Source organism: Copadichromis virginalis, linkage group LG18, assembly GCF_057382275.1.
Source record: "Copadichromis virginalis isolate Kocher_CV1m ecotype Utaka linkage group LG18, C_Virginalis_male_GT1.1, whole genome shotgun sequence".
Lineage (NCBI taxonomy): Eukaryota > Metazoa > Chordata > Actinopteri > Cichliformes > Cichlidae > Copadichromis > Copadichromis virginalis.
Window position 1 is genome coordinate 14,701,095 of NC_140635.1, and position 14,765 is coordinate 14,715,859.

General features: G+C 40.0%; 1 protein-coding gene across 2 annotated transcripts in view; it reads right to left on the minus strand.

Moving 5' to 3' along the window:
* The window catches only part of cacnb2b (calcium channel, voltage-dependent, beta 2b), a 38,352-nt gene extending 23,587 nt beyond the window's left edge, over window positions 1-14,765 (minus strand). Inside the window, exon 1 of one of the 2 annotated variants that reach the window (XM_085438706.1) lies at window positions 13,672-14,765. In XM_085438706.1, coding sequence (XP_085294832.1) covers window positions 13,672-13,719 — 48 coding nt within the window. In that variant the 5' untranslated portion in view covers window positions 13,720-14,765. Of the gene's footprint in view, window positions 1-3,562; window positions 4,373-13,671 lie in introns of those variants that run through there. The other variant, XM_085438708.1, reaches the window with a different exon arrangement.

Genomic DNA, 14,765 nt, shown 5'->3' on the forward strand with positions numbered 1-14,765 from the left:
ATTGGATAAATGGAGGGAAATGGATGGACATCTGTTAGATAAAGCTCTTCACCACCGTCATCTAAATTTCTGAAACTTTTAAAGGCACACTCAAGTTTCTGGCAACACGTGGTGGCAACAGCTTTTTTAATGCAAGCCCACAACTTAACCATACTTCTAGAAATTCTGTTAGGACATAATTTCTAGAAACCAGAAGAATAGGAGCATGATTTTTTAATTTCCTGGAGAATCTGTTAAAAGAGGGTAAAAAAAAAAAAGGATTCACACGCAAAAAATTTATAAATTAGATTCCAACTGACATTGGATTTTTTAAGATATCTGATGTGTGGAGAAAACCCAATATAGAATAGAATAGACATATTCTTTATTTTCCCTCACTGAAGGAAATTCAAGTGTTGCAGCAGCAAAGTGACAGGCAGATTGAGCGGGCGGATTCACACAAAAGTAAAGAATATAATAATAAAAAAATCTGAAATAACAAACAGTACAGTAAGTATGGGATATGTCATGCTTCTAATTTTTTGCGTAGTTATTCTTTGGTTCTGCTAAGATCAGCTGGTAGCTGTGAAGAGTCAAACACATTTCATGAACAACAAAGTTGCAGAGCGCCCTCTGGTGGACAATCTATGTAATGCCAACACTCACTGTTGAAGGGTGTTTCAAGATCATTTATCAGTCATTACTAATGATGACACAAATAGATCGATATGACCAATAGTATGAGCCCACTAACAAATTGTTCAGGCTCTAGTATAAAGTGCTGAAAGAGTCTTGAATCACTGGACAACAAATAAACATAGGGAACTTATAGTAGTAGTCAGTGCCATCAACATGTCATGCTGAGAGAAAGAAAAAGACCAACAAAGAAGAAATATCACTGAACAGTTTAAGATGGGCTTGCAGTTTCGTATGGAAGATTTTGGGATTACCCCTAAACTCCCTGCTTTATTAGCAATGTTCCAAACTACATTTAATGGCAGGATTTCATTTCATTCATGTATTCTTTTTTTTCTGATTTCATCACCCTGCAGTGTCTAATTACAGTTTGTAATTGCAACTAAAGAAATTAACAAACATTATTTGATTAATTTTTTTTTTAAACGTATGAAGAAGAACAGGTCGCTGCTCTGCTATGCCTGGGCATGAAATTAGAAGTCATCCTGCAAGAAACACATTGTAGCTGCTTAAATCTGTGGGAAACATTAAAACATACTGCAGAAAAAATACTCTTGGAGTGATTTAGAAAAGGTGGCATTACAACAGTTCTGATTCCACTGCTTGCAATACTCTTAACTCTATCAGCACTGTGTGCAGCACATGTAGCAGAGCATGCATCACAGCTGGACCACAGTTGTGTCCTAATATTAAGCTGCTAACCGGTTTGTGAAGCTCCTCTACCACCAACACATCAATATCAAATTTCTTTTCCTCAAAAATCTGTGTCTGTATCATCCTCATTAATCCAATATTGGTTAGTCTTTAAAGAGTAACATCTCATCACTCCGTCTCATCACTTTGCAGTTAATGATTACTCATTCATCAAGAAGTACAAAAAGACAAAAAAGATATTTGCTCATATTGAGTGTGTGTGTGTGTGTGTGGGGGGGGGGGGGGGGTTATAAGCATAAGACGCAATGTGTATTTGGATCCTTTTCTATCTCTGTCTCTCTCTCTCTTTGGGTCATGATTGTCTTTGAGTAAGGAGATTAAGATAGCATGCGTCAATCCAGGATTTAGAGGCAGAGAGACAAATGCAAACTCCTCACAGACAGCCAACACTGCAGCTTCGACTGGATGTGCTCAAGTGCTCCCTGACAGTCATCAGATATACATAAAATAGAAGCATTTGTCGTATCTATATCACTTAAATCCTGGCTTGCCGGGCCCCCGTAATAGATACATTTCATCTATAGTTCACAGAAATCTCTCTGCTCTTCTGCTCTGCACAACGCTGTGATGCAACGTGATTAGAACTGGCGTGCCGAGAGGTGTGCGCATGTGTGGGGATTATAAAATATCATTTTGCCAGCCACTGGTGTTCTGATCATTTCTCACTTAGTTATTGCACAAGTACTGAGCAACCACTATCACTGGAACGTCACTCTATGAGCACAAAAACCTGACATCAAGCTAAACACAAAATAAAATAAATATAGAGTCGTTTTTGTTTTATTTTTAAACTGCAAAAAGTTTGATGCAAACAATAACATTTTAAATTTGGAAACAGCCCCAATTTCACAGGAAACAGGTTTACTGATACTTCTGGAACTTTCCACACAGCTCCACATCTTATTACTCCCCTTCCTGCCTGGAAGGAGAGCAGGTATCAGCATGTAATGCCCCAGTAACAACTACTAAGAGGCTTTTCCTATTCTAAGTAACAAGCAGTGGGCCAGCACTAACTAGCACTGCAATCCAAGAGAGTAGGCCAGCCAAAGTCTTCCTGCGATGTGTTAGTATTACATCTCCAAAAAAGTAGAAAAATATCAGCTTTGTTAAACCAAGAAGCGTATGTCCAAACACTTCCTCCTGTTCTAAAGGTATCCATGAACCTTTGAAGGTATATTTCCAATTATTTTGGCCACTACAGCTAGCGTGTTAAACTATACTTCATTTTACATATTCTGCAGCTACAGAGGAACATTAGTATTTGAAGTAATGTTTCTAGCCACCATGCAAATGGTATTCACTTTCCTATAGCCATTTTTGTTTTCCGGCAACTACTGTCTCTCACACTCCCTGCCCACTCTGTTTCTCTAACTTTGTGTTTTGTTAGGTAGTAGCACAGTTTAAAACAAAAAGGAAAAGCTGTATGTCACAAAAACAATGAACCTAAAGACCAAAATATAGAAGAAATTCTTATAGTTGCTTCTGGAAATGTGACAGACAATACTGGCACTGTATTTTGTAATATGAGATATTAGAAAATAAATAAACAGAGACCAATATGACTAATGATTAAACGTATATTAAACGAATACCCCCTAACATCGTTAATTAATGTTACATCACTCTCAAGCTGTTTAAAAGACTGAGAAGTGGGTGCCTCACTCTGTGAAGTTTACCTGAATACTGCAAACTGGAGCTTGGTTTCATAACTAAAACAAAACAATGCATGGACTGCACAGCATGTGCAAGAAACACAAAACCATGCTGCTGATGGCGTGCTCTACAGCTACAACACGTGAAGTGAAAAGAAAGCCAAACAGGTGCAGCACATAGTTTGGGGTTTAATACCACATGCCACAAAGTTCACCGCGAGTACAAGAGTCATAAATGAGAGGAAAAAGCTCGAGAAGAGATTTAATCCATTCGATTTTCACAGACTATTGCAACCCTATCTGAAGTCTGTTTTTCAGCTGGACATATGACATGATACAAGCATGCGGATATGCATCTCTATCTGCCCTGCGCGCTGTTACATAGCGAGTGCAACGATGTGGAAAGGCCTCACACAAGGATTAACGCCCAGTGCAACAGATGGCGTATTCTCCAACCCTTCCTGTTCAGCACACGCGCACGCGCACAGATATGCACGAAAAAGAAATATCTGAAATGTTACCTTCTTTTTGGGCGGCATGGCAGTTAAAGGTGTCCTGTAGCGCTATTCCAAGGCTGTAACGACCACTTCAAATCACCATTCACCTGGCTCCAGTAAACAAATGGGCAAGGATGCCATGAGAGTGGTTCTCCCTCCACTCAGGTGGATAACTCCAAAGATGCTCTTCAGTGCAACAGATACGCGTGTTCCCTGCGCGCCAGTTTGAGCGTGAGGATGCAATTTCTTCTCAGAACCGCGACGCCGAGGACACCACCGGAGACTGCGAGAGTTGCGTGAAGGGTTTCACTTAAGTCGCTGATGTGAGTTGAGTGTAGTTGCCCCTTCCCGAGTCCTGTGGGTATTAAAGGCTTATTTCTCCGTGCGGCATCTGTTACGCGGCACACCGCTCACTCTGACCTCGGGCACCAAACACACCAGGAAAGTCTCCAACCCACCCGAGCTTTCTATGAGTTCTAAATAACGGAAAGTGAGGAAAGTCTTACTTTCTTTTTTCCCCCTTTTATTAAAGAACAGGATCCATCCTGTGTGCGTGCTGTCCCTGATTAGTGTGTGCGTGTGTTCCTAGGGTTTGTGTGCAAAAAAGAAAAAAAAGAAAAAAAAAACAAGAATTGGAGTGTTATAATGGCATGGCTCCAAAATAGAAAGATGGAAATTTAAAAAAAACACGCAGACCATAATTCCATTGTGCGCCCGATTTACAGCATGGAATTACAGACAAACAGAATTCATCATCCAGAGAGCGCAGAGAGACTCTTTCATCACATTGGTTCGGTGTCATTATGTCACCACTAAAACTCGATGCCAAGTATCAGCCACACACAGACGCTGCTTCTTTTGAAGCTAAATCGACAGAAGGTTTGCAAACCAGTTATTAACTATCTTGTATATTATCCATATTATTTCGTCATTTTAAATAGTGTAATAGCTGTTTATTAAAGATCATTGAACACAATGCCAATTTACTTTTATTGCTTAACTATTTTGCTGATAATACCTCTGATTTGAAAAGGTTTATAATTTAATTTTATCATTCTGTCTTTACGCATTGCATAGGACCTAAAAACAAACAAAAAAAATGTATACTTCCTCTTCCACTGTTTAAAGGTAAGTAACAGTGTTTGGCCCATTTGTCACCATGGCTTGCGACCTGGACAGCTGGACAGGGGACATGAGCAGATGGGCATGTGGTACCAAAATCTCCAGGGAGAGCTTATAAGGAGAAGAGGGACAAAGATGGGAGTGTTACATAAAACTGAGAATAGAAAAGAAAATGCAGACCTGTAGTCAGCTGATCCAGGTTGTGACTCTATGGAGAGATGATAATAAATCCTGGGTCAGATGTACATCTGGGCTCTATACACACATAAACACACACAGCTCTTGTCCTTGTCAATATCTATGCTGCTGATCAGAGGTCAGACAGCTGCAGTCACCTGAGGTCTAACAGACTTTGGCCTTTACTAAACTCTGATCTGTGACACCTTAAATCTCCTCAAGCAAGAGGAGGTTCCCCTGCAGAGCCAATGAAACACTCCAACAAAGTGAAAATTTTGGCTGAAATCATCATCAGTACAGAGGGGGTCAGGAAAGCGATATGACAGTGAGTGTTGACAGACATCTGCAAAACACTTTGGAGGCTCCATCCTGGTTTGGTGCTGCATTTAAGCCAGTAGTTTGGGGGATCTTGCCAAATGGAATTTTGGCAAGATGGAATTTTAAATTCAGAAAACAACAGATGGATTTTGAGCCACCATGCAATAACATCTCGAAAGCGTCCGAATGGCAACAGTTTCAATTTTCAGCATCACAATGATTCAAATGCGCTGTTAATGCAATAAATTAGACAGAAAAAGACAATGTGCAGCACTTTTAGACATGGATTTGCCTCCCCAAAGTCCAGACTGTACACTAGTAAAGCAGAGTGGGAACAAAAGGCAGCCAACATCCCCAAAAAAGTTTTGAATGTCCTTCAAGAAGCATGGAGAACGATTCCTGCAGACTACTTCAAGAAATGACAAGAAAGTTGCCTAAGAGACTTCAAGCTGTGATGAAGAATAAAGCTAGTCACACCAAACATTGCCGTTCAATCTGCACCGATTTCCCATTTTCCTAGTAAAATATAAAGAAATGAGCTCAAGACTTGTGTACCATACTGTAGCTCTATATAAACACTACTTTCTGTCTGCACATTAATCGGGACCATAATTTACAAAATGAAAATCATGTTGTATTAAGTAAGAACTGAAAATAGAAACTGAACCCACAGCGGTCAAAGATCAAGTGACACGAGCTATTTTTCCCAGAACTTTTTATACAACCAGATTTCTTCAAAAGAATTGGCCAGAATTTTGGCCATTAGACAGATAACAGTCTCTACAGCATACACTGGTTTCACTTATCAGACACAAAAGCTACGTGCAACATGTCTATACTCTCTATAATACCGCAATATTTTTTGGACTTACAGACAAGGATAACGTTAACCTTTTCTTGTTTTTTCCCTGAACTATCAAAGCCTTTAGAATAATGTTTGGCAGATTAAAAGAGATAAAAACTAGTTTATTCTGCTGCTGCCATATACCCAGTAAAAACATATGTAAAAACATATATTCAAACAAATGTACTTATCAAAATATTCACTATAGAAAAAGTAGTTGACAGAACTCACTACTCTAACTTAATCTGAGACATTGGACAGAAACAATTTTGTAGACTTCTTCACTCAGTTATCTCTCTCTCTCTCTCTCTCTCTCTCTCTCTCTCTCTCCATATATATATATATATATATATATATATATATATATATATATAGTCACAGATTATTTTTTTTTTAGTGTTAAAATGCAGAAATATAAAGCACACATCTTTCATCTCACTTGTCATCCACTCCTCCACACATAAGTTCATGTGCACATGTGCTTTTACACATACATAAACAGAGACCTGTCAATAAGCTTCTTTTAACCTTTGTGTGTGTGTGTTCTGTCAATCTGGGGCCGGTACTGTGGGACTGCTGAGCCAGAGATGGACAGCATGCATAATTTTCAGGCAAGACTAGACACTCCACCCTCCCCAATGTCCACAAACCCACACACCTCCCCTGAACTAAAATAATAAATAAATAGATAAGAAAAGACTGAAAATTTTATTTTTGGTAACAAGTGAACACAACCAAAATTTTTAATCATCAATACTGGAAGCCTGGTGAACACAAGTTAGCCCAGAGTGAACTTTACAGTTATTTCCATTCATCGATTTCAGCCCAGTCAGTGTCTTTTCATACGTTTTTGTCAGTTGATGCTCTGACGGTGTACGACTGACACGGCAGGATGGTGCAAAGCAAGCTGAAGAAGAGCTGAGCCTTTTATCACCACACAGCTGTTGGACAAACCAAAGCAGATGTGCAGAAGAAGCATCACCGACAGTGAGTTTGTCTTTTGAATATACAAACCAAACTCTGATATACTGAAACTTCTACACGCATCATTCCTTAGAAAATGCAACCGTAGACGACAAATTTCAAAGCAGATAAGCCTGACAGAATTGAGAAGCATTAAACATTGAGCTGAAATAATCTGCCTCCCCCCATCAGCCTACCAGACAGGCAGTACTCACCCAGGACACATTTTTGTTCTTGAGCAATTTTGACATGACTTGCAGGTGAAAAGGTCAAGAACCCGGCTCGTGATAAGCTTAGCATCCACAAAGACCCAGATCTCAGTCCACCTTCAAGCGCGATAGCCCGTTTGGAGATGGAGACAGGATTTTCATTTGACATCCTCTGTTTCCCCCTGCGCCAACAACCCTCACCAGATTTACTTCTGCCTGGAGCGTTGCCCTCCAATCACACCCGGCAGAACATGCTCCAAAACTCAGTCAAGAAGGAGGAGGAGGCGTGGGAGTGAGACAGAAACAAAGATAGGATGACTCCAAAAGTGCCCTTCAGAGGCAGAAATAGCACATGGAGAACGTTCTTTCATTCGTCCACCTGAGTCTCACTGCTCCTTCTCTTTATCAGTGGCTTCATCTTCATGAAACCTGTATGAATAACTTAGGAGGGACTGATGCCCCCATCCTTGCGATGCTGGTGGTTGGATGCTGATGCCAATCCCACCCTTCTTACAACTGGGAAAGAAGAGACTGACAATGGAATACGAGGGATAGGGCAGTGAGTGTTTTAAGATGGAGGGAGAGTGAGTTAGGAAGGAGAAGGTTATGAAGTGGAGGAAGTAGTACAAAGAACTGCAAAGACACAGATGTGAGAGTCGGTTACTGATCCCTCGTGTGAGATTAAAGAGGAAACATTAAATTGGCTGCTGTGAAATATCTCATTTTTCTTCATAACCTGCTAAAGCAGGCAGCAGTGAGAGTACTATAAGAAAGTAAAGTTCATCGGGAGTCTTGAAATCTTGAGATGAAAATTCCACTGCTCACACTGCGCTGAACACCTAATGCAGAGAGAGGACTACAGGCAGCGCGCACCGATGCTCACTGTCAGACCATTAACCTGCTGACTGCTGCTTATTTTGAGACTCTGCAGTTCATTCACACTGCTGTATTGAATCATGCATTGTGTGAATAATCTGGCTACATTTACTGGATACACACAGCACAATATGATCCACAGCACATGCTGAACTCAGTCAAGTGCATTAAAAATACATGTAATACATGTGCAGGTAAGCACTCAACTGTAGTCTAAGTAAAAGTCAGCAAACCTATTTGTTTAAGGCGAGCAGTTTGGATTTTAAACATTTGTTTTTCTGCTCCCTGGAATTACAACAACTTAAGAATGTTGAAAACATTCGTAATTCCGGGATACTATGGGGATAGTAGTGGATACTACTAAACATTCACAGGATTTTTAGTAGTATCCACAATTATTAGTGATAACAGTGATATGCAGCCTCCCCTTGTGTTTGCTTCTTCTGTCCTTCTTTCTTCTCTTCTGTTTCCCTCGCTCCTCCCTCGCTCATCTCCTCTGTCTTTCTTAGGGTGGTGGTGTAACCCCACATTTAAAGGAGGCTATCTCCAGCAACCTCAGATCCCTGCTCTTTCCCTTTTGGAATGCTGATCCTGGTGTTTTTGTTGCTTTATTTGTTAGTTCATCTTTGCCAGACCTCCAGACCTTTCATTTATTTTACTTTATATTTTAAAAAGAACTCTTTCTGGTAAACTGAAACTCAGTTTAAACTCTCTTTGTATGCTGGGGAATCTGTGATAAGTAGAAAACATCGTTTTTTTCTGACTGTGGCTGAAAAGATCATTTAAAAATCCCGCATACAAGGATACCGCGACCCAGTGACCCTCAGAGTACAGCTCAGATAATAGGCATGAAGAGGTTTAACAGGTAGTATCACTGAAAGCAATACAGCTCTGTCAATTAAGACACAGGAGAACCTGATGGATAATATTTTAGTATTTCATTAAGTTAATGTGTAAAAAACAGTTGTAGTTTTTATGCTTTCAGCTGCAGACTTGTTTGAGAGAAAAGAAAGAAAGAATATAAAAGCTGAGGTCAAACTTCGGCCACTATGTGCAAATCTGAAACGAGATCAGCAAGTACAAATAGATGCCCAGAATTTGGGTCATATATTAATAGCTGAAAATACAACTGTGGTCAAATTTTAAAAAGAATTATATTTCTCATTGATAGTCCAACAATTGATGGTATTAAAAAGCTTAAGAACCTCCTACTCTAACCTGCTCTGGAGCAGGTCATGTTCACAGTATGGGTCCGTGTGTGACGCACCATCATGCTTGGCCACATTATGTGATTTAATTTTGTATATTGTGTAAGTTTTCATACGCAATTTTGTTAAAGAAAGACTGTAATTTTATGATTTTTGTTGAAGAGCCAACATATAGCGCGATCCTACCACACTACCTGTCGTCACTATCATTTAACTGGTCTGTTCAGGACCAAATATAATCTGTCAGTCGACCTGCCACTAGGGGGCGTGTTACATTACTGTGGTGATATTCCCTGTAACAACTGAACTAACTTCATGCTGCAGACAACTTCAGCGTTAAATCTGAAATTACCCAGGTAGCAGGAAGTCATAGTGGTATCCAAGGGCCTTTACTGAGGACACCACCTAACAACATCAAATAGCATTTTTTGCATTCTAGCCTGTGTACATCAGAGATGCATGTTTGGGAGAAAACTGCTTCCTTCTGTCTTTAGTAATTTATGGTCCACTAAGCTATTAGACTCTTGTGTAAGACTCTGTGTGTAACACCCATTCTTAAAAAAACAAACAATCGTCAAAAATAATTTCATATTTTTATTAAAAAAAATATTGTATTGATTTGACCAAATGACCTCGAATAATTTATTCATTATAACTCTCCTTCAGTGAACAGTGCATCTATGTTTAAATACATAAAAAAAAGAACTATATTTGAGCTGAAGGGTTTTTTTGGCCTGAAGAGATACTCGAGTATGAATCACAATGCCATCGCCTCCAGTGAAGGAGGATATAGCAGCATGAGTGAAGAAACAAGTCAATACCAACCACGGCTTGCAGCGTGTTCACCAAATCCAAAAGGTTTTGATTGAACGTTATAATCAATGCCCACCCTAGCACAGTATAGATCTGTGGTCCTTATAGAGTCACTTCTGCAATATAAAAAAGAAGCCAAGAGTTCATGTTTAATGTTGGATTCTGTGCAGAAAATAAACCTAAAGGTAAAAATATAATTTGAAATGTTCAGAAATGCTGTTGGACTAAAAAAGGGGAAACATGCTGTAACAAAACCATATCTTGGCATGTGTGAGAGCCGGTAAATATGCACTGTTATTGTGATCTGTTTTGATTATATTAGCATGAGGAAGAGTCCCACTTAAGAACTTGTGAACAAGAAGAAATAAAAACAGAAACTTCTGTGTCACAGATAAAAAAAAGTGACTTTATCTGTTTGTTCAAACAGATCTCATAAAGTGAAAAAAGCGAGCCCCAAACATGTGAGTGTTCAAGTTTACAGCAGGAGTATCCAGGCAAAAAGCACGGCTGCTACATCTATCATTTAAAGCTTTGATTCTCTGCCAGAGCTGGTTTTAAATTCCCCTTGTTTTGAATATCAAAACCCACACGAGTCAGCTCAAATGTAAAAATGACTTTAACATGCATTCGTTTTGCCTGTTCCACAACCCTCAGTTTAAAATTTCACCAATGTGATAATGAATGAATGATGATGTGTCCTTGCATTAAACAAGCCCTAGTGGAATTATTATTTAAATGTGTTTTTATTTACATTTACTTTCAAGGTTTCATTTGTTAATGGGTTCCTTTTTTTGGTAAATGACATTTGGTTGGTTAAAGCAGCCAAACAACAAAATATTATGCTCATGTCGTGCTAACATTCAGATAATGTACAGTAATGAAAAAAGTAATGTCAATGTAAGTGAATGGGCACGATACTGGGCTGTGAGCACAGGTCTCATTAAAGGACATCGGGAGTTGGTTTCTAACAGTTTGGGCAGGAACATGCATGAGTACCCTCCTGCAAGTAATTCTCTAGGTCTAGCAGTGTGCCTCCTGTGTAACAGCCAATTTCCTGGTATCTCCCCCACAGTTGCAGTGCTTTACTGATAAAAAGTGTGGTTGGTTTGTCTGAAAGAACTAACTGTGGAAACTGTTGTACCAAGTGTGAAATAAATAAATAAATGAAATGAAAGTTATAAGACTCTGCTGGGAGACACAGAAATCCTTGGAAATGGACGTGTGGTTCTGCCAACCTGGAGTAGCTACCATATCTGTGCAACCTGAATGGGATACAGCTACCGTCTCATGCTACCAGTGTTGACAAGAACCCGAGCAAAACACAAAACTAGAGAAAAATCAGTCAGGAGGGATGAGGAAATAAGGGAAAAAAACAGAAACCATTCCTTTGTGGGGGATTGTCTTTTTGTTGCCTCTGCTGTGCACCTGTTGTCACTTCCATTTGCACCAAAGCAGCTGTGGATTGAAGTGGTTCCTAGACAGAAATACCTGAAGTTTAACTGACGTTATGTTACACTGATGATCAAATGTTCCCTTCATTTCTTTGTATGTATCGTTGTTTTGATTATATATACTTTTAAATTAATGCTTTTATTTCTAAAAAAAACCAACTTTAAGTGGAGAGGGAAGAATAGGGAATTTTAGGTAACATACAAACCGATTCCTGAAATTTATTTTGTGTTTTTAAGGTTTTATCACATTTGCGTAATGGGGATAAGCATGCCTTGCCCTTCACCTATTGGCTAAGCTGTTGTGACTCTCAGTGTAAAAAATGGCAGCCACTACAGAGAGAATTGTTTGATATCTAAAGATGCCCATAACCTCCTTCTTAGAGCCAGATGAGCACTTAAAACAATCCAGCTTTATTCTACAACACAGTGAAAATAAGAATTTAAATTGACTAATGATTCAGTTTCTTTGCTATATATATTTATTTAAAACGGTGACTGCAAAGACAAAATATAAAAAATCGACCACTTAATATTTCCAAAGCCTTGTTAGTAGAATTTGGATGTTTCATCTTAACTTAGCTTTTAAAACAGTTTACAACAGTTCAAATTTCTTAAAAATAATGCAAGATATTGCATTATCTTGCTAAAATAAGTAAGGCCTTCCCTGAAACATGCATTTGGGGATAGCAACATATAACGCTCAGAATCCTTTGGGTCAGAATGTATATTCTGTGTTAAATCAGAAATCTATGCTACTGTATGTATACTATGACAAATGTAATAACAAAGAACATTCGATTATGGAAATTGTATATTAGAACATGTTTATTTGGTTATTTATCGATCTGATTATTGAGGTGGTGACTTCTGTGATTTATTCTCCAACCTTTATTGGCCCAGCAGCCTCCGGCCTGTTTATTTATTATAAAAGTATTTATATCTCACTCACTCAAGTGTAATTAGCACCCTGACACATAATGTATCATAGCAACATGAGTAAAGATAATGCATGAGTAATGTAGTTTCTGCACAGAAATTAGAAAGAGTGAGTGCATCTACAGAAGAGATTTTGTAGAACTGTGTCTTAGTTCGTTATATTTGCACGCACTTATTTAACACTAGGTGCTAAACTAAGCCTGCAAACACACACACATGTCAATGAAACTACGCTGAATGTCGGGAGGATGTGTCACTGCTTTTACCCAGCCATGCCTTTCGAGTCTGTAAGCTCCTTTCCTGGCTCGTTGCTGAGGTGGGCACACATTACATGCAGCACTACAGTACGTGGTAATCTGCGCGGCTCTGCGCTGACAGCCTATTGAGTGCTGAGGGCTGACAGTAAGCCTGTTTCATGTAGGAATGTGGTTAGGGTGCTCTGCAGTCAGCGCCATCGCACAATGCACAACTCTCACTCCATCGACTACAACACAACTAAACAGAGGATACACAGAGACTGGATAGAAGGAGATAGGAGGGCAAGTGAAGAGAGAGTTAGATGACAGGCAAAAGCACGAGAAAGAAAAACAGGTGGATTAGAGCGCTGTAGAGGCTGGAAACTGTCCTCCCTTCTCATCTCTGTCATTGAGAGGACAGTAAAATTGACTTGCAATTAGATAACAGCACCTCTCTGTCCTCCTCCGCTTCTCAGCCAGGACATACGATGTGAGGAAGACGGGAACTGTCATGTTGTATCACTTAATCATCTTAATTTTGAAGACAATTTTCACACATTGTTTACTTTACTTGCTCAGTGACCAAACTGTTGCCTGGGTGGGAAAAAAAGGAAACTCTCCATTACCTGATATTCCATCTTTTGGTACGGTGCTATTAAGTCCTGTACTGGAGTCAATACGCTGAGCTGTTTGACATTTTCACCATCTGGTAAAATGCAGCCCAGGTGAAAACTTATTGTTACTGAGAAATGAACAGCTTAGCAAATAAAAGGTTGCAAGACTCATGCTCACAGCTGCTTGCAGGCAGTAATTCTGTCATGCTTATTCGTTGCATATGAATGACAACCCTGGATATAAATATGAATGCATCATCGGCATTTCTTTTTGCAAAAGTATACGATAAATCCACACACCACCAAACAACTCCAATGTTGCTATGAGATCAAAAAGATGGGATGGATGCTGTAATGGTCACTTACATAGGTGGACTGCACTCTCCGCCAGTGTCCCAGCCCACAGCAATACATCAAGACATCTAGTTGGGGGGAGAAAAGGGGACAGGCTGATGAAGCCTCCGGGATGGGTCGTTTCAGGACAGGATCTTCATGAGACAGGTGATCCACCTAATTGCAAGCTCATCAGGGAGTTTTTTTGTTTTGCTTCTTTTTTTTTTCTTAGGGGGAGGGATCCCACAAAAGAAAAAAAAAGCCGAGCTTCTGTGTCCACAGGTTGTCGCAGGAGAGAGTCACCTGGGAGTTTAGTGGCTGGTTCTATTCACAAGTTGAGTCCTCAGATGAATCCAGGGGATCCCGACGGCAGACGTCTTAAAGCATTTTCAAAGTCACGCACTTTGCGAGGAGCAAGGATCCAATCTATCGTGAATCCTGCGAAACTGTCCTGAAGACTCGGTGTGATGTGCAGAGTGTGTGCGAGGTTTCTGTGTGTGCTTCTGTTAATGTGCGCTCACCTCATCTTAAGAAGGACAGGTGGTTCTTTTCCCATCCTGTGTGTGTTTACCAAACCTGAACCATTTTTTTGTCCCAGCTCACCCTGTCCAAAAAAATTAAAAACCTCCCATTCAGCCTCCCCCCGGCTTAAGCCCTCCGAATGGTCTTGCTATAAAAACTAAATATCATTTTCTGCTGTGTCCCTTAGTGCTTTGCAGCCTCACAAAATTGTCCAATAAGAGCACTTGCATCGCTCCACATCCATCTTTCTTTTTTTTCCTGTCTATCCTTCAATGTAAGCCCACCCTGGGAGTGCAGATTCAGAGATTTTTAGCTTCAGCGTGATTCCTCTTTTCTCCCTCCTCAAAGAAATGCCAGCTCTATGGCTCCTCCTTCAGTATCTCTCCCTCTCACTGCACACGCTGCTTTGCTCTCTCGAGGGTCGTCTTCCATCAGGGGCGTTCCTGCTTACCTGAGTCACTCTTCGCACTCCTGTTGTTGCTGTGCATGCACGTGTGTGTGTGTGTGTGTGTGTGCGTGTGTTTGTGTGTGTGCGTGTGTGTGTGGAGGCTGCAGCTGAAGCTCACCACTCTCCCTCTCTCTGTTGCCATGCTAGAGCAGGTAAC